The 22,055-nt window shown below is 35.0% G+C and overlaps 1 protein-coding gene across 1 annotated transcript in view; it reads right to left on the bottom strand.

Annotated features, from left to right (window-relative positions):
- Nucleotides 1-22,055, bottom strand: part of Chm (CHM Rab escort protein) — a 154,518-nt gene that overhangs the window by 17,061 nt on the left and 115,402 nt on the right. The window contains exons 10-12 of the mRNA XM_028874763.2: nucleotides 14,226-14,330; nucleotides 13,772-13,835; nucleotides 9,799-9,895 (exon numbers count right to left, since the gene is read on the bottom strand). Coding sequence (XP_028730596.1) covers nucleotides 9,799-9,895; nucleotides 13,772-13,835; nucleotides 14,226-14,330 — 266 coding nt within the window. The remainder of the gene's footprint in view (nucleotides 1-9,798; nucleotides 9,896-13,771; nucleotides 13,836-14,225; nucleotides 14,331-22,055) is intronic.

The following is a 22,055-nucleotide window of genomic DNA, read 5'->3' on the forward strand; positions in this document are numbered from 1 at the left end:
CTGTCTGTGCACGCATGTATCATTATTCTATATTACTGCATGTAGTATGTAGCTGTTCTAGCTATGACCTTGAAGCACTGCCTCCAGTGAGGTAGCAGGTAACTGTTACACCTGCCTATGATCTTGAAATACATACCCCTGGGGCGTGGCCACTCAGGACCCTTAAGATCTGGGGTGCATGTATGCGGCTCTCTCCTTACTCCCTCATGGTTCTGGATGCTGGGACTGACCAGGAAGATCTTGGAAGAAGATCAGCATGGAACATAGCTCAGCTTTCCTGGACCCTACGATAAATACCCATGCTATAGTGAGTTATCCCCTAATAAATTCCTCTGCTCATTAAATAGACTCCATGGATTTCTCGCATTAACTGTATGCTATAAATATTATTTCATATCACTCATACATTATAATTTTCTAATTGAGAAAACAGATGAATGGTAAAGTGAAGCAGATTTCTCATAATTAGTAAAAGGAAAAACCAGGACTCTGTGCTTGATCAGAATCATGTTATGTGCCTGTGGAACATCTGCCCTCTCTACTCTCATGAAAAGATATGGTGTGATTGTCAACATCTGTAGACAACACAGATAGTAATTAAGGTCAGTAGTGCACATGGATAACAAAAAAAAACTTTTCGTAAGTTATGGTAACTACATGGAAGTCACTACATAGATGTTCAATTCTACCTTCTTTCACTTCACCAAATGATACATTTCAATCAATTTTACTTTTCTGTTTATCTCTCAAAATCATCATGTATTAATTGTATTTGGAATAATTTTTATAAAATTAATCACTTAGTCAAAATAATTTTATTGTATAAAGTTTGTATTTGGATTATTTTTGTATTATATTAATTACTCAATCCAAAAGAAATTTTTAATGGTTAAAAGTTTATAGCTCTCTGAGGTTTCTAAAAGTTCTATTCCATATGCTTTCTTATTATAATATATGACTACTAAGTAGATTCCACTGAATATGTTTACAGGGGACATTATAGTTTTACTATCATGGATAAATATTTATGTTAGAAGTAATAGTATTTGAATTTATTTGAGCCTTCTTATGAAAAACTGTGGTTATCAAAATAGCTGTGTTCAAAGGATACTTGATCAAAAATATATGACTGCCTTAAGAGTATAATACAAATTCAAGGCCAAACCTGTACAGCATATTGTCATATTTCTCCTATTCACTATAAAACATGTACTTAACATTCCATAAGTTTATTTTTCTTCATGGAATTATCTCACTCAATAAATGTCAACAAGCCCTACAAATTATATCAGGCAGAGTAAATATTTTCCAAAAGCATTATATTTAATTAGCACCTATTGACAGCTGTTATTAACATGGAATATGCAACACAAGCTGCAACATTTCCCACAGGCATTATGTGATATTATAACTGACTAAAATAGAATGCAAATCCTAACTATAAAATTTACAAACTACATTCTCTTTACTTCATTCAGCAACTGCTTAAAGGCTTACTTGGCTAAAAAGATAACTCAATATATTCTTTACTACCATTCCTATGACATCAATACATATAGACTTGTGTTGGCATTAAGGAATCATATTCAAAATAGCAATTTCCAGAATGTAATGACAACCCTGGCAAAACTAATTACTAATCACAACTACTATCAATGAAAATAGAAAAGAAAAGAGAAACCTAACATTCAGAAGTCACACTTCTCTCAGCACAAAGTCAGAAATAACTGTTCACAAAACTTGTTTTGGATCACTGATATCTCTCACAAGATACCTGTTAGGAACATAGAGGATTTCAACTCAGAAATACATAGAAACACATACAGGAGTACATACAGAAATGACAAGTCTAACATCTGGGAGTACCGGGTGAGATAGTATAGCATGATTATATGATCCTGTTTTATTTCCCCCATTTTCTTATGCTTTCTGTATCTGTAATAGCAAGGCAGTTTTTCTCTCAGGCCTTGGTGTCCTCACGATTAGGCATAAGGGGTGGAATTAGGTCATCTGCATTACCACTGATAAAGTCTTATGAAGCCAACTCTGTTTAAAACCACAATTTTTTAATGATAATAAAATCTTAAACCAAAAATGGACAGTATTAAAACCTGAATATAAAATAAGAGTAAGCAAACGGCTGTTGAAAAAGATAAGAAGTCTATTCCTCAATGTTCTGAAGTCAGAATATACTGAAGTTATTCACTACATACAAACAAACAAATCTGTTCCAAAGGTTTTTTTTAAGGAATTTTGCAATACAGGCTAGTCAACAAATTATGGTTTGTTATATCACCAAAGAAAACATAACTTATATGTATAGGGATTGATGTGGCTCATAACTTACTTATCTTTCACATATATTCATAAAAGCCAACTGTAATTTATGCAATACAGCACAAATAAGAATACTTGGTTTTGTCCATAAAAGTGAAAGGGTCAGAAAAATTGTTTTCATAGTGCCAAATGGGGAAATGAGTTTGACATAAGTCACACAATTTGGTTTCTTAAACCAACCTTGAAAAACTTGACTCAACTTGCAATTTCATGGCAAAATTTAATGTTAAAAAAAATCACTCCAGAATGTTAACCTAAGGTCAAGAGGAAAAAATTAAGCTTATTTATTAAATAAAATCTCCGCTTTGTAACAATACTAACAAAAATAATTTGAAATGTCACATTTTCATGCAGCAACTAAAAAATGAATAGGACACTGAAAACTGTTTTAAATTATCTAAAGTTGTTTGATGAAAGGTGTGCAACATTTTCCTAGTAGGGTTATAAAACCAGAAAGGAGTATTTGAACAAGATCCTGTATAAAACTTTAGATTATTCATTATTATATGATATTCACAAATCTATAATCATACCACAGATAAATAACTTCGTGTAACATAAAATCCCAGAATAAAACAGCTGTTACTGCCTGATTATTATGTATAGAAAAAGATTTCGAACTGCATAGCATATGAATAACATGAACTTGAATGTCAAATGGAAAGGTTGCAGAGATGATGTTTGCTCATTCATAAATGATTTTAGAAAAAACAAACTTCAGTTAGGATGTAATATGACTTGTTTAGCTTTACAAAACACAATAATGTAAACTTCTTAACAACCCCAGTAGCACAAAACCAAATTAACCAAGGGAACATGAATTTGAGTTGATGTAAAGATTTTTAAAACTGTAATAAATGACACAATAATTTACCTAATCCATGGCTGCCGAGAAAAGGACTATATTACTAGATGGAATGAACAGCTTAAGAAGTACTGGTCTCCATTTTCATCGCAAAGATAGTAATATCGCATTTATCCAAAGGGATCTTTTGCACATAGTCAAAAAACAGGGAGTGGACCTGTTTACTTTCCTAATTGTTTTAAGCACCCAAGATGTTATAACATTTACTACCCAATCCCCCACTCAGGACTTATTTATGCTAATATTACAGCTATTATAAGCAAGCTTACTTATCTTGCTTTTTAACCCTCTGTAGAATAGTTCTGGCAAATGAGATATCCTGGGAGACCTATCAGTGTTCCCAAACAAGTTTTGTGAACAGTTATTTCTGGTTCTTTGTTGAGAGAATTTTGACTTCTAAATGTTATGTTATTATTTTGTTTTCTTTTTCTCTCAGTATTGTGCAGGAAAGCAGTTGACAAGGGGAAAGGAGGAAGACATATAAAATGTAGACACCAGAAGGGACAAAAGCATGCCACAGGGTCATTTAGCACGGGAGCAAACAGGACTCAGCACCTCAGTAGCCTTGAGGACTGCTCAATTACAATGGATTATAATAAATAACGATCCTGATATCTGTAAGTATAACACAGCACAGCAAGTAAATTGTGAGTTATGTGTCAAAAAGGTAATTAAAGACTGGTAAAACAAAGTTTGGTTCTAAAAGAAAGTACCCAAAAGACCACTGCATAGTAAAGTGGGCTGAATAAATGACGGGTGACTGAAGACTGTATCACAAATGACATTTCTAAGCAGTAGTCAACCTTTTCCTATGGTAGACCCTTCAAAAGTACTGAAAATTAATTTAACAAGATATCAAAAACATTTTATTTTGAAGGACAGGATCTCTAGTTTCCTTAGGAGACAAGTCTGCTATAGGCTTGTTTTATAAAAGTTAGTTTAACTTTATATATTTTTATGTAATAGTACAATAATTAAATAAAATATGCATGTAATGTGCAATAATCAAACCAAGATAGCTGGCACTTCCAACTCCTTCAGCATGGCTTTGCACATGTGATTAATACATAATAATATTATATAGTTATGGGATACAATGGTATTTTAATACATGCAAAACAAGAATGAATTATGGTCAGTAACATATATATTCTTTCCCCATCTCCACACACACACACACACACACACACACACACACACATGAACTTTTAAAAGTCAGTAATGAAATAATGATGAAAATACTAGAAAAATCATCACCAAGGGTAGAAAGAGAGGAAAAAGACACAAGTTTGTGTCAAGCATGTGTTACAAGAACAAGCTAACTTGAATAAATTTTAACATCTCAGAATCTTTCAACCCTTAAATCTTTGCCCAACTTTATGATAAAAGTTATAATTATACATAAAGTACATTTTACAAACAAGTTAATTTGCTCTTGGGTAATTTCTGAAATATTTAAAATGTGTTTAACAACCTCACCTTAAATCAGCAAAGTTTACATAATTTACTTTCTATAAATTTCATTTTGGTTCCTCTGAGGAATGGATACAGTCAGCCTCACTGGGATATATTTGGACTACATTTGATTTACTCAGGTATAACTGCATTAGTTACAGTGCTTGCCAACATTTGTCAAGTGATTCCTTCAATTGAAAGAATGATGAGTTTCACTTAGGATTCCATCATCATAGCCTGTTTTTAGGGCAAGTACAGGTGCTCGGATCCACTTACCTGGCAAATTGATTATATTATATAATATACACAATGTGATCAGCTAGAAATGTTTTCTTTCTGTTAATCTTAAATAACTGTACACAGGGAAAACAAGTCACTTCAAAATCTACTTAAAGTTAAGTGCCTGAAAACATAAAATTTGCACATGTAGAATTATTCTTGAATATTATTTTACTTGTTGATATCTATACATCACAAGCAACCTGGATTATCATTCACAGTTCACCATAATTAGCACAAGTATGGGAAACCCAGAAGAGAGAATCCAAAATGTAGGCTGTTAACACATCACATAGTCTTATTTATCATTTTCCAGGCTGCTTGATGAGAGAAAGGATTAAATTATGTTTCTGAATTAAACTGTAAGATGATAATTATACAAAATTTAAGAACATGTTCTATTGTGTCCATAATGTGCTTTATTCAAAGCTTTAAGAGAAAAGAGAAAATACTCAAAAAAGAGCAGTAGTTTGGAAGAGAATGATGGTGTAACATTCTGAATGAAGTAATATGTTTATCATCAGGGAGCTTCAAATGAGAAAAATAAATGGGAGAAGGTTTGGACAAACAAAATAAAAGCATAGTATATTTGCCTCTTTTTTCCCCCTGACTTGAAATAGAAAAAAAGAAATGAAAATGAAGATAATGAGAATAGACACATGGAAGCCTTCTGTGATATTATCAGACAAATTCTATTTTAGAAGACAAATGAAGAACAGAACAATTTGAAACTACATGTGACATCAATGACTCTTAAATAAGGGAGCAACAGAAAAATATGCCATTAAAGACTTTTAATGTCTGTGTTACAAATTGCTCCTGAATGTCTGTGAAGAGGCTCAAAGCATATAAAAAAGGAAAAAGCCAAATACTAATTACGTTATAAAGTAAGTATGTGATTAATATGTCAGTTTCTATCTTAGTATCTTCTTAGGTCTTGCTACATATTATATCAAACATTAAGCCTAACTATTAACTTATAAAATAATACATACTGCATAATGAATGAAAAAAAAGATTTAAAAGTGATCAAGAACTTCACTTTTTCTCTGTGATATGGCAAAGCATCATTAATGAACTCAAACTTACCTCTTTCAGGCCAGAAACAAGAGAAAAACAGCTAGTGTATTTGTCCATATTCCTGGTATTATATTGATATAAAGTGATTAAGTTACAGTAAAGACCAGAGAACTTCAAAGTAGAAACAAGTGAGAAAGCAAGGGCTTCAGAAACCAAAAGACCTTGGCCAGTTTGCTTAAAATACTGTCATACATTATCAAAAAATGTCTGTGTGACTAGTGGCTTCTTCCTTACACACAAATTCTGGAGGCTTGTGTCACTTGATTTCTTTCAAAATCACTGAAGATAATTTCTAAGGAAGATGTAGAAATTCCCAGGGTAGGGATATGACTATGAGGCTTGATCAACTGTTTAGCATCTGCATTCCTAGCACCACACACACATCTACATTTATTGAAATTAGACTTTCAATAAATAAAATTTAAATAGCAGGAACTTCTAGTGAAGAAACAAGACACAGCAGATTAAGAAACTGACCAATGTCTTTTCTATTTCCCCTTTGCAGTGAGATTAATGGGTCCCCACTTGAGTCATCCATGTTACTTAGCTTCTTTGGGTCTGTGGACTGTAGCATGGTTATTCTTTACTTAATGGCTAATATCCACCTATAAGTGAGTATATATCATGTTTGTCTTTCTGGTTCTGGGTTACCCCATTTAGAATGATCTTTTCTAGTTCCACCCATTTGCCTGCAAATTCCATCATGTTACTGGTTTTAATAGCTGAGTAATACTCTATTGCATATATGTATCACATTTTCTTTATCCATTCTTCGATTGATGGACATCTAGTTTGTTTCCAGGTTCTGGTTATTATGAATAAAGCTGCTATGAACATAGCTGAGCAACTGTCCTTGTGGTATGGTAGAACGTTCTTTGGGTATATGTTCAGGAGTGGTATAGCTGGATCTTGAGGTAGACAGATTCCCAATTTTCTGAGACCTCCATATTGATTTTCAAAATGGCTGTGCAAGTTTGCACTCTCGCCAGCAATGGAGGAGTATTTCCCTTGTTCCATATCCTCTCCAGCATGAGCTATCATTTGTGTTTTTGGTCTTAGCCTTCCTGACAGGTGTTTTGATTTGCATTTCTCTGATGGCTAAGGATGTTGAATATTTCTTTAGGTGTTTCTCGGCCAGTTGGGATTCCTCTGTTGAGAATTCTATTTACATCTATACCAAATTTTTAAATTGAATTTTTTTTGATGTCTAGTTTCTTGGTGCTAGAATGTACTCCGTAGATAGAGTACCAGAAAAGAAAAATAACCACCCATCTACAAACCCTGTGCCCTACAATAGAGACGTGACTGCAAGATGTACTGATGCTATAGTGGCACAAATGGTATGAGAAAGAGCAACAACTTTTTGATTGAATTTGAGGTCCACTAAATGAAATGGATACCATACCTGACACTGCTAAAGTGACCAAGAATCCAAGACTAAACTGGTCATAGTTCTAGGGGAAATCGCACTACTATTATTCTCTGAGAGAATCATAACAATAACTCCTCACGGCATATCGATGTACCCATAGATCAGTGTATTGTTCAGCCATCATCTGAGGAGCTTCTTATTGAAGTAGATGGTTAATAACAGAGACCCACAACTGGAAAATGCACAGAAAGTGAGAGACTTTGGAACACTCAGTCCTCAAGACTAAGGGGTCTATGTAGAAGAGGAGACGGAAGGATTGTAAATGTCAGAGGGGATGGATGACTCCTAGGAACCAGTGTCTTCCAGACACAACAGGAATGATGCACATATGAACTCACATAGACTTTGGCAGCACACAGAGATCTGCATATATTCAAGCCAGACAAAAAAATCCAGCACTAAAAAGGGGAAGTAGACTCTAAGTCCCACGCCTAACCAAGAAGCTGTTTGCAATTAATACCTTGTAGGAAAGGTGAGTAAGTTTTCTCCAATGGAATGTCACTGGGTTTATCAACCACACTCACAGGCAGGCACAATGACCAAGATTAGATGGCCAATACAAAATGAATTTTTTTTCTTTTTGTATTGCTTGAGAATTTTTTTTTCTTATTGGTCATTTGTCTGATTATTTTCTGATTTATTGTGGTTTGTTGTTGTTGTTAAGTGGAGAAAAAGTACATGAAGTTTAGATGGGTAGGGAGGTGGGGTATATCTGGGAGGAGCTGGGGGAGGAAAAAATTAAAATGTATAATGTTTTGCTACATGTAGAATCCATAATCCAGTCTATTTGTAATATCTCATTAGCAGCTGCCATTTATTATATACTTTGTTGTCGATAGACATTGTATTAAATGCTTTATAAACATTCAGAAGCCCACAAAGTGGGAGAGAATCTTTGCTAACTCTACAAATGGTAGACAAATAATATCCAGAATATAAAGAACTCAGAAACCAGAGTTAATGGGCTTGGGATCTAGACAGTGTTTTCAAAAGAAGAAAAAAAAATTACTAAGAAATATTGCAAAAAATTTTCAATAGGGAAATGCAAACCAAAACAACTTCGAGATTTTGTCTTACTCTGGAAAGAATGGCAAAGATCAATGGAACAACACGAAACAAATGATGAAGGGGATGCAGGAAAAAGGAACTCTTACTCACTGCTGGTGGGATTGCAAAGTGGTGCAACCATTGTGGAAATCAGGATGAAGAACCCCCAAATGGCTATAAATAAATCTACCATATGATCTACCTCTAACATTTCTTTACATATGCCCACAGAATGCTACATCATACTCTAGAGATCCTGCTTAACCAAGTTCATTGCTGTTCTATTCACAACATCTAGGAAATGGAAACAACCTAAATGTCCTTCAACTGAAAATAAAAATGTGATACATATACACTATGAAGTACTATTCAGCTTTTAAAAAAATGAAAGTATGAACTTTGAAGATAAACGAATAGAACTAGAAAAGATTATATTGAGTGAGGTAACAGAGAAAAGACAAACATCACATGTTCCCTTTATTATGTATTTCTTGAAATATAACAAAGGAAAAAGTGGTCAAATATGATCATGTAAAACATTTATACATCACAGTGATCTAGAAGAACTGAATTATGTATTGTTACATTTGGACATGAAGTGTTTGCCAAAGTTCTGTGTATTGAACACTTGCTTCCCAGCTGCTGGGGCTATTTTGCTACGTTCTAGAAACTTGAACTTACACCTACTTAAAGGAAGTGAGACAGAGAAGGGAAACCCACTTCACTCTCGGGTACTGGGTAAATGGTGAGCACTGTAAAAAATCACTATTAGGATTAATGGCAAGTTCTTTAATTCCACACTGTTATCACTCTTGATGTTCATTTTCTGTAAATAGGTAAAAAAACTATGTTAAAGTCAACAACAAACACTTTAAAGGTTGAAATTGTGGCTTAGTTCTAGATCCTCTGTCATACATGAAGCTGTATGTTCAATTCCTAGTATAATAAAAAGGGGGGAGAGGTAAATTTTTAAAGAGATATATACATCTGTATCTATTGCTTCTATTCATCATATTGTAAGAAGTCCTAGCTAGAACAATCAGACAAGACAAAGTAATGAAAGGTATCTATCTACATTGGAACAAGTTGGAGTTAAATAGTCATTGCTTGCAGATGACAAGATTTTCTGTAAAGAAGCTCCCCAACATTAAATAATACATTGTACAATGTATACATGTACCAAATCAGCATATTATCTAATATGTATTTTTTGTCTTACATATCAGTAAAAATTTTAATAACTAATTAAAAGTTTTAAAAGGAGAATTTAGTGAGAGAGAGAAAAGAAGATTACTGTGCTTACATGTGCCTTTCATGCATGTCATTGTTGAAGAGCATAACTCAATGACCCGAACAGCAAAACTTCCTGGTTCTTCTGCTGGCACTGTCAAAATGGAGACCTGAAAACCAGAACAAATAATAGAAATAACTGTTAAGTCTCTTTTATTTTTCTATCTTTTGAGTGTTAACTTCACAGTTCCCAAATATCCTTTGATATTTGAAAACATTTTGCTTATAAAAATTTCATTTGGGAGTAAAATGAAAAACATGCAACACAAGTCTCAATATCCAATTTCTTCATTATTACTCATGTTTATACAATTCTCATCAACCATGAATATTTCAAATCTTTAATACTGATTCCATTCATCACACATCACATACTATTCACAGGAATGCAATTATAATATTACTGTTAAAATATAAGCACTCTGCTCCTTGAGATCAGATTATAATAATAAGTGGTCTTATCTACTACTGATATGATATATGGCTCATATTTTAAAGGCTTTACATGACCATCACATCAATGTTTCTCTGGAAAGCTGAAGTTTCCATGTAATTACTCAGTCAAATCTACAATTTAAGGAAATTATAACCTCTTAAAGGAAATGCTAGTGAAAGAGAAAGCCCCAATTTCACTTTTCCCTGCTTGTGCTGTGCTTGCATTTTGACTAGCAATGCAAAGAGGAAGCAACTACAACACATTTTTAAAAATAGAAATTGTCACGATACCAATGACTATCCTACTTGCCATCTATTTGGCGGCTTATGATGTCTCAAAAACAGTTCTCTATGTTCCTCTTAACTCTCTTTGCTGCTATTAAGGATAGAAAATGTACTTTAGCATCAAAGAGAAAGAAACCACTAAGACACTGAACACTGTGAAATAATGAAATGACTGGGACTAAAAATATGATCATAATTGAAAACGTTCCTTTAATGATTCAACCAACATGGAAGAATTTCTTTTGATTCCTGCAATTATCATAATTTATTACTGAGATACAATCGGTATTGTTCTACTGGAGCACCTCCCTCACCTAAACTCTGAGAAGTTCACTGTTTCAAGTATTACAGAGATTTAAAAAACCATTACAGGAGAATCTCCTCAACTCTCTAACATCACTAAGCAATAACCCTCTAATCTTCTTAGTTCTACTTGCAATTCAAAATGAAGATCTACAGAGATGGCCGGGCGGTGGTGGCGCACGCCTTTAATCCCAGCACTCGGGAGGCAGAGCCAGGCGGATCTCTGTGAGTTCGAGGCCAGCCTGGGCTACCAAGTGAGTCCCAGGAAAGGTGCAAAGCTACACAGAGAAACCCTGTCTCGAAAAACCAAAAAAAAAAAAAAAAAAAAAAAAGATCTACAGAGAATTGGGAAAGAGAGGAAGGGGTTGAAGGAAATAAAGGACTGTGACTTTGTCAGCTATGTGGAGGATGGATCTCAAGATGACAGATGGGAAGCAGGGTGACAAGTTAGAAGGTAGAGATTATAAACATGGAGACAGTAAAGTTAACCACAAGAAAGGGAAGAACTGAGACAGCTTTTATCAAGTAGAAGGATAGGACCCAAAGGTTGAGAAGATGTCAGAAAGAAGTTTGTGTGGCTAGAAAAATATCAGTTCCATTCTCAGAGGCAGTGAGCAGTAGAAGAAAAGCACTGTGTGGACAGAAGATGGTGACTTCAGCTTTAAGTGCCTATCACTTGACAGTCATCCAACAGAACTTTGGCATGTGAGCCTGGAAGCCCTGGGCCTCTAAGAGCTGACCTCCACCATTTATGTGGAATTGAGACTATGGATTCGAATACAAGAAATCATTTGAGTGTGCAGAGAGACAGATAATATAGTTGGATGAAGGGGGTATTTTGATATTTAAGAATAGGAGAAAAAGAAAAAGAGTGTCAAAAAGGCAGAGAAGGAATAGTCAATGTTCTGAGGAGGCACAGGGCATGAAAGCCAAAGGTGTTCAAGAGAAAGAGAGAAAAAAATGTCAAAAGCCATCAGGAAAGTTCTGGTAGAAAATAATAAAAAATGTCTCCTGACCCTGAATATCACTTTTTTTTTTTTTTTTGGTTTTTCGAGACAGGGTTTCTCTGTGTAGCTTTGCGCCTTTTCCTGGAACTCACTTGGTAGCCCAGGCTGGCCTCGAACTCACAGAGATCCGCCTGGCTCTGCCTCCCGAGTGCTGGGATTAAAGGCGTGCGCCACCACCGCCCGGCGAATATCACTTTTTTTAAATGCATTTAGTAACAGAAATTGTGGTAGACATGTATGGGCAAAAGCAAAACCGTGGTTTAGAAATGCCTGGGAGTTCAGGAGCTGGAAGCAGCAAGTACAGTGTATAGAACATCCTATTAAAAAGAAAGGAGAGGCTGAGTACTTGGTCGAGATGGAGGCAGAGTCAAGAGATTGGGCTGTTTTGTTTTTAATTGTAAAATTTCAGTCAATGTGTCTGTATAGCATTCATGCATATATCAAAAGCACCTATGAGGGAGGTTGCCTACAGACAAGGAAGACACAGACCCCCTCAATCACTTTGTGATGGTGTACATATACTGTGGGTGGTAGGGTAGAGATTCAAGTTCTTTTGTGCATGGTGAGTATCTTATTTTACCCAGAGAAACAAGAAGATGAGAAGTTATCAAAAGCCAGTGGAAGATTTGTATGTGAACAGGATCCAGCTGAATGAGGCTGATACCATGACTTTGTGGGAGGGCCAATCTGCTTGGTTGTATAGCTTTCTCAAGTGGCCCTCAGTGATATGAATACAATTAATAGCCAGACACGGGAAAGAGATTTTCCTCTGTGTTTCCAATGGAGCCCTAGCAACATGGGACATGAAGGTGTTAGAAAGAGTATCCACTACTGTATCTAAGGCAAAGGAAAGGAAGAGGGTAGAAGAGAGATGATTAAAAATTGAAAGAATTCGAGGGGCAGTTCTATGAACAGACAGATGGGAAAAATGATTAAAAGAGATGGGAATACTGGAACAGATTCATGATCCTCATGTCTATAATCTTCAGATTTGACTGGACCATTGACACGGCTCAAAAGATTGTACATAGAACAGGCCACTCCATGAAATGATTATTATACATCTTTCAGGTTTGATTTGCTTGTAAGCCTCATACTTGGGAGAGGACTTCACCTTGTAATTTAAAGAATGGAATTCATCAACTCCCAAACTTACAAAAAATAGTTCCATTTTCACCCTCTTACTTTAACACACCAGACAATGCTTGGGCTGGTTTTTCTCTGACTTTTGGTTGGACTTCAACTCATCAATTACTTTCTTTCTTGCCTGAGTATCTCAACTCCTCTGCTGACTCCATTCAAACAGCTAAAATACGTAACAACCTTTTAAAAGAAAGCCGTCCTCACTTCCACATCCCTCTTCAGGGACCAATTCCTCTTTCTTATAAAGAATTGCCCCTACTTGCTCTTTTCCTGGTTCTGTCTCCCTGTCCCCCTCAGATGCATTCACAAAGCCCATGGTTTAATCGGAAATCTAGACCCATCAACCAACAACGCCAGCCCAATGTGAAGAGGGAAAAACAACTGCTATATAATGTCTTTAAGCTATCCTACGCTAATCCTTGTTGTACTAAACTGCACTTCTTAGTTGTCTGTCTGTTTTTGTGCCCCTAGGCTACGTGGCATTTGAAGGCAGACATGCCATCATAGTTATCAATCTCTCCTAGGAGGTCAGAACTCTCTGGCTGCTGAGGAAAAGGCACTTGTTTGCTAACCATTAAATGAATGCTCAGTTTTAGAGATTTAATACACAGCATAGGGGCTATGGTTACTAAGACTATATAATAAACTTAAAACTTGCTAAGAGTGGACTTTCACTATTCTTGCCATAAAAAAATGCTCTGTAAAGATAGACATGTTCATTAGTTTGACTGTAGTATTAAGATCATCATGTACATATATTTCTTTTTTTAATAAACATCTTTTATTTAAAAAAAAAATAGAGGACTGAATCACCTGTTGATCTGAATCCGTTTTTAGTACAGATCCATCTGTAATCAGGACTGCCCTGGATATCTGCCTGCAATGCACAAAAGAGGAAAGCAGTGATTCAGATTCTACGGTTAAGTTTCAATTATTGTTATGTAACTAGCAGAAGGCATGTTTCAAAGATTTAAGTAAGGATAAAAGTGTCAAAACCAAGTCAAGTTCTGCTTTAATCTTTTCTTGGCTCAAGAAAGAAGGATGCACGACCTACAGACAAACTCCAGCTGATGCAAAGGAGAAGAAATTCTGCTAGGCTCCCCTCAAAACAAAACCAAGTAGGGAAGAACGGTAAGAAACAGAGTTATACCTTCGGTTTGGTATACCTCTGCATGCTCCTTGAAAAGCAGAATGATGAGAAGGGACAATATAACTACATGGCCAGAAGTGTTCCCTTCCTTTGCGTAATGGGTGGAGGGTACCTTACCTGTACTGTACACGGGAACATGTGTTCTCAGAAAGGTAACTGTCTTCAATAACGAAATGTTTAGATATTATTCTTTGACCAAACTGATCTATCATTGCTTTACATCTATAAAGAAGATAAGCATAGAAGAAAAGATCATATTAATGATTAAGTAATTGAGAAAATGAAATAATGAACTGCTGATTTTGATTTGAAACCTTGTGAAACTTAAAATTGCCAAGTACTCTGCATTTTCTAACAATGAACTAGAGACATATTCTAGTAGTTATTCTGACATCTTTTAAACTATAACTGCATGTAAACTGTTACTTAAATATTTATTTTGATTGTCATTAGTCTGTAAGTGTAAGGCCAGCAAAGCATTATTGCACAATTCCAAGCTTTCCTCACATTTAGAAACTAGAAGCCATTCCTTTGTTTAGGAAAAAAAAAAAAAAATCAGCTTTCTTTTTTCCACCTTTAACAGTTCTAAGAGGAAAAGGAAAGCTGATTAAATATCTTGTTGTATCATTCCCAGCCTGTAAAGGCCCCTAAAGGCTTTTTATTTTCTGTTAAGTGTTGCTTTCTCTTTTGTTCAAAAACAGCTATCTGGTCACGCGTTTGATAATGTTTTAAACAGAAAAAAAAAAAAAAAAGGATAGAGCCTCTTTTAATATCTGTTTCCACTTTACTTCAAAGGATAATCATGGAAAGATTTCTTTCAAGTGCTGTTTCCAAATAAGGAAAACACTTATGCATGGACATTATCAGGTCTCTGTCATCTGATATGTGTTGGGACAATGAATCATATAGAACCCTCCATTGACCTTCTTTCAATGTGTCTAGATAAAAGGATGAAAATTAGAATCCATCTCCTTGCAGTGCCACAAGTTATAAATGTACTTTATAGGGCTCATTATCCAAACTAATGGACTAGGAGCGACATCCTTGAAACGGACTTACCAGCACTGACAAAGCCACTATACAGTATTTCAGGAACTATATGCAAATGACTGTATGTTTGCTATATCTTTTTATTATGGAAATATCAATTTGCTTTTGTTACAGCTTCTTTTAGTACAGGAATTATTTTATTAGAAATACACTTATATGCTGGTCCTCACAAAAATGCAAGTAAATGATTTTAACACTCATATCATATTTAAAATATTCTGCTATAAATTAAAGTATCCTCAATTGGTCTAAACAAGTCAAGTAAGGGATCAATTAAAGGCATATATGAACTAAAAATAAAATGACCAGCATCCAAAACCAATGAAAAAAGGAAATGAATTTGTATTTTGCTGTTACCATTGAATAAATGGCACACCACTGCTGGCAGGTTAGACTATTATGTCTCACAATGTTATATAATACTTAGAAACAAGTAAGCATATTTTAATATAAATCTGTTGTATTAATATTTAAATGACTTCCCCATCTTATCTACACTTCAACTCTCCTTCATTTCCTTAAATTAAGAGCTCACCTCACCTATAACATATTTCACTAAATTAGCACAAAGGACTTACATCAAATATTGTCCAAGATAATTTTTAAAAAGTAGAAAGATAAGTTTGTTTTTTAACCTCCTACTTTGAAGCATTCATAAACAATTTAAAAATCAAACAACTTGAAGGAATGGAGAAGAGACATTTGCTGAACTGTCATGACATACTGATTATATTTGTCCTGTAACCACTGGCAAACATTTCTTACTTTTAACTAAGAAGCTATAGAAACTGAAGAAAGAAAAATGCAGACAGGCAAAGGGAGTATAAAGTGCTATGTACATTGAAAGGACTGAGGGTATACAGATTTGTCTTTTGCTGAAACTCAACTAATAAATACTTAAGGATGGGGCACAAGTATAATTATATCTAAAAGGATGATGGAAAACACTGAACTGTAGTTCATGATGTCCATATTGAAGTGTTTAGGGTGAATTTTACTGATATCTGCAATTTACTGTGGAATGCATAAAAGATGAATCAATAGAAGGCTCAAGAGTTGAGTAACTGAGAAGATGTGTGAATAAGCAAGTATACTGCAATGTTCACTGCAGAAATTGAGCAGAAGACATGAGGTGTTCACTTGAAATTCAGTGTTGGCAAAGGGTATGAAACTGAGAAAAAAGGTGCTTTTCATATAAATCTTCAACCTCAGTGCCTTTGCAAAAGGCTCCTATTATCAAACAAACAAACAAACGATCAACCCAGAAATAAACCTAGCCCTCAAGATTACAAAGTCTTTCCTCCTTTGTTGGTTTCCAAAGACTAATAGGGATCTGTTGGTGACTGGCAGACACTGTTGTCAGGTGTTACAGTATTAGGAAGAATTAATGCAGATAAACCCAGAGAGGAAATAACGAGATGTGGATATACGCAAGCTCAACTATGCAGGGATAAGATGCTAATAAATGTGCCTGTGTATGCAGAAGCTTTAGATGAAACAGTGATTTCCAAAGGAGGAGGAGGAGGAGAAGGAAACAAATCAGAATCACACCTGGGGGACTTTTTCAAATAATAAGTACCCCTGGAGATTCTGATAAGCTTCCAAGTCCCAAGAAAGAATCAAAGCGAAGCCTCTGCTACTGTTGCTTCTTTATGTTACACTAAAGTAAGAAAAGTAAAGAGCTCCAGATAGAGAAATTACCCACATCTGTACAGAGTGAGGCGACTATTACATATGCCCAGTCTTGGTCTGGTAGACAGTAACACCATGACTCACCTGTTAGTCTCATTCTTACCCTGGAGTACTAAGGCAGTAGCCCTAAGCAAAGTGTGCAAACCAAGACATATTAAGCAAGTGGTAAGATTTGTTTTCCCTCAGATACTTGACTTATTGCCATATATTCAGCCTAATTGGGAGAACAATGAAGAACGAATATTGATTTGGGACCTACTCTTAATCTTTGTGTTATAAAGATTAATATAAAAATTACATGACATTCGCTTAATGGAAAACAACAAAATGAAACAGTGCTGCCAGACACATTAAAATACCCTCCTGCCTACTCCTCCCACATAAACCTGAGGAAGCCATTAATGATTAACAGCATTTCGGACTTAGCACAGGGCCTTGCTGAGCCTCATAAATAGTAAATTGAGAAGGAACATGATAGGAGTTCCTAGTTACAGGGACACTATGACCAAGCTGATCATAAGAATCACTGAAGCTAGACAGAACATATCTTGGGCAAGGCTTTCTAAATCAACAAACCACAACACTTACTCAGTTCTTGGTTCATTGATACAACAGCATAAATAGCAAAATGACAATAAAGGAGGAAAAAAAAACACAGCAAGTTTAAATCAAAACATCTGGAACTCAGTCAAGAAGAGAACATAACAGTATTAATGGGTATGCAATCCCTTTGATCTTCAGAATTAAAACCTCAGGCAATAACACAGTATGGAAATGAGAAATGAAATAATAAAAAAGGAAAATACTAGTTAAGGAAATGCTAAGATTCTTTTTTTTTTTTTTTTTTTTTTTTTTTGGTTTTTCAAGACAGGGTTTCTCTGTGTAGCTTTGCGCCTTTCCTGGAACTCACTTGATAGTCCAGGCTGGCCTCCAACTCACAGAGATCCGTCTGCCTCTGCCTCCCGAGTGCTGGGATTAAAGGCGTGCGCCACCACCGCCCGGCTGAAATGCTAAGATTCTTAATCATTGAAGGAAACAAACCAGGTCTTCCTATTGGACACAACTTGTGAGTTCTCTCAAAGGCATTAGTTCCAATTTTACATCTTTCAAAACAATGTTCCAAAATGTTTCACAATGATATTTCTGGGGTGGATATCTACTACAGTCATTTCACCTCATTAACAGAATTGGATTTTTAGTTGTTGCTCTGACTTTTCATAAGATGTATATCTATCTTCCTAATTTGTACTAATTTATTTTCTTGATAGTCTACTTATTTTCTTAGGAATATTTAATTGGCAAATAAAAACTATATATATATATATATATATATATATATATATATATATATATGGAATACAATGTGATAATCTGACATGTATACACTGTATAATGAATAAAAGAATCAAATTAACACATCGAGTTACCACCTACAATTACCATTGGGGAGTGAAGATGTTTAAAATCTGCTCTTATCAAATTTCAAGTACACAATGAAATTATCATTACCTACTTCCTTTTTATATCTAGCTTGTTGTGCTCCAAATTGACTTTAACACAGTTCCACATCTACTTTCTTCCCTTGTAATCTCTCTACCAAGTAAGGCTATGACCTGCAGTTATAACTTTCCCACCCAAATCTCTCTTCATATCTAATCTACTACTATTATATTAGATTCCACCTTAAAATATTTCTTGTAATTAGCCTCTTTTCTCCCATATCACTGACACTGCCTTAGGCTCTGGTAGCACTTAAGGCAGTGGACTGCTATGAAGCTGATACCTTATTTATTCAACATAAGAATACAGCAATTAGCTGTGCCACATACTGTTCCAATAGGTGATAATGAAGATACAGACACAGGCAATTTTAAAATAATAGTACTGCTCAGCAATAAAAGGTAAGGAAAGAAGCCAGGCAGTGGTGATGCATGCCTTTAATCCCAGCATTTGGAAAGCAGAGGCAGGCAGATCTCTGTGAGTTCTAGGCCAGCATGGTCTACAATGTGAGTTCCAGGACAGCCAGGGCTACACAGCCCTGTCTCAGAAAAAACAAAAACAAACCAAACAAAAACGGCGACGAAAGACCATTACAGAGTACTAAGAGAGGTATTTAACTCAGCTTTGAAAGGATGGGCAGAGTATCAGGGAATGTAGTTCTGAGGAAGTGATTCACGATGTTTGTCCAGGAACAAACAGAGTTAAGCAAACAAGTCTGAGAATGTCTCAGGTACAGAAACTCACAATCACTTCAGTGTTAGCTGTTCAGAAGGCAGGAAACAAGAGGGACAAAGAAATGAGTGGCAGGCATCAGCCAGATGTCTCCTATAAGGTTTTAGAGTTTATTCGGAGATGATAAAAAGTCATGGAGGCTCTTTACATTTCTTCTTCATAGAGAAGAGAGCTGTATCTGTGGACCAAATAACTCTCAAGATACCTGGCTACATTAAGTGTTTTATAATGTCTTCCAGTAGACTTTAAAATTGTATGAAAAAAAAATCTCAATTTTGTCTTGTTTCCTTCTGTATTCCCAGTGCCCAGTACATAGAAAACAACTAATACTTTCATGAATGGGGAATGGACAGATGATGGAAGTATTCTGCACAAGTGAACATTAAAAGCAAACAATTGTAATTCTAGAGGTAAAGAGTATCTTTTCATTACAATCCTTCTTCCAAATCACTGCCAAGATTACTTACCCTATTGAAAAATACAGCTAATAAGTCACACTTTTTGGCAAAGAGTAGAACACAATAGACCTTCTTCCTTTAGGGCATACCATGGTTTCCAATTACATATACTACTACTATATACTGAACTACTTTTATGTGTAATCATGGTTTTATGAGGTTTATCTGCTTTGCTAACACTGCAAGAACCCTACAAGGTATGGTTAGTCAGCCACTCCACTTTTTTATAATAACACTAGGGCACAGAGGAGTTCAACATCCTGCTTAATTTTACACAGGTTGGAAATGGCAATGTTAAAATTCAAACACAGTTTATGTGTCATTGAAGGCTGCACTGTTCCCTTACATCCCAATACAAAAACACAGGGTCTATATTTTATTTCCTTTTTTTTAAAATCACACCACAACATAGCAACTAGCATGAGAGTTGGTAAAGGGCAAGCTTCTAGAATATAATTATTACCATTTTACAAAAGGGATACCCTACATTCAGAACTTCAGTAATGGCACAAGTAATGGAATCTTAGCCTAACAAACGACTATTAACATCCAAATATCCAGGGAAGGTAAGCGGAAAAAAAGAATATTTCTAAAATATCCTAACAACAAATCTAGTAAGCAAAATAGCTAAAGTATACATAGAAGATGAACACAAGGACTATTTTTTACAGGCCACTAGTCCAAAGTCATAGCTACCATATCCAAATGTAAAATACTGTACTGCTAAAGAGCCAAACTTAATTTATCTGAATTTTATCTAGTCAGCACAACTACAAAGGAAAAGAAAGTTGCTCAAGAAGAGCTTTCAGTGTTTAAAAAAAAATCAAAGAGTAGAGTGTTAGAATTTTGGGGAAAATGATTAGGAGATATCTTAATAAGCAGTGCTATTGGGTAATATAGTATGGAGAGTATAGGCAAAACAAATTAAGCAAAAATGAAAAAAAATCAAGCTCTATATAGGGATAAAGTTGGTTACATATTCCATATAGTATAATATCATGTGCCTCCTCTCTCAAAGTTTATTTCATACTTTAATATGTAAATAGTACATCAACCTCAATGCTGTGGTCATTTATGTTTCTGTCAACTTTCTTAAACAGAAGGTAAAAAGCAAAACACACACACAAAGCTAAAGTCTTTCTAAGCCTCATTCATTAACTTATTAGAGGGTTACTGAGGATAATGAGTGATAGAGACATGCCTTATTAATGAAGATATTAGTGATATCTTATATTTCCTAAAGAGATTTTATCAAATAACCGTACAATGGGACTAACATAGAGGTCTGACTTAGTGTTTGAGATTTAAGGACTCTGACCTAAAGCATGGGCAAGTTGTAATTACACTAAATGGGAGATGCAATGTCAAATGTTCCATCTAGTAAGAGAGGCAAACTAAAAGAATACAAATCTTTGCAGGTTGCTTGCTTAAGATTACAATTACAATAAACAATTTTCTAAGTCACCATAGAGTCCTTAAAAAGAAACAAATATTGAATGTACTCAACTTTAAGATCAGAATTTTAAACAAAATGATCTTGTACTTTTAGGTCTTCACAATATATCTCCTATTACTGCCATTTCTCTAAAATAGTAGATCTTAAATGAGAACAGTGTTTGGGAAAGATAATTAGCCTGAAACCAATTTGAATTAGAATTAGCTTTTGATACTTACATAAACTTGGCCATTTTATCTGAGGTATACACTTTTGATTATAAAATAATACATGCCTTTATTTTTATTTTTACATATTTCTTAAGGAAGAACTTTAAAGATCACTTAAATGACTCATCTGGTAAGGTGACAGGAAATAAATCACATCACTCCAAGCCAAGATTGCAAACTATACTATTATAGTTAAATTGTTAAAGCTTGGAAGGAATAAATGTTTCAGTAAGAGAACTGCATGCTATATGTAGAAGGGTTTAATTTAAAAAAAAAAACACAAGCTAGATCTGGGCAGTGATGGCACATGTCTTTAATCACAGCACTTGGGAGGCAGAGGCAGATGGATCTCTGTGAGTTAGAGGCCAGCTTGATCTACAGAGTGAGTTCCAGGATAGCCAGGGCTACAAAAAGAAACCATGTCTCAAAAAACCAAAACCAACCAACCAACAAAAAACTCCGATAGGAAAATGATGTTCATTGTTAAACTGTGGTTTAAGCAAAATAACATAGCACAAAATAGACACCATGCTATTTGTTTATAAAAATAGACATAAATTGTTCAATTTGTTTATAATTTCTCATTACTCAATAATGTGACTACTGGCCCACACTTGGGCATATGAAGTATTTTAAGTTCGCTTATTACTAAATGTTAAGGAAGAGCCAACTAAGTACTTTCCAATATCTATTAAAGTAACCAAAGCATCATGTCAAATCTGGAAGAAGACTCAATGATTATTACTGAGTTCTTCTAAACTACCTTACAGATGAAGGAACTGGCCCCAATAGGACTTGCTGTTGTTGTCATTCACATCATTAATATGAATCAAAAGCCGCTCTCATTGCA

Source organism: Peromyscus leucopus, chromosome X (assembly GCF_004664715.2).
Source record: "Peromyscus leucopus breed LL Stock chromosome X, UCI_PerLeu_2.1, whole genome shotgun sequence".
Taxonomy (NCBI): domain Eukaryota; kingdom Metazoa; phylum Chordata; class Mammalia; order Rodentia; family Cricetidae; genus Peromyscus; species Peromyscus leucopus.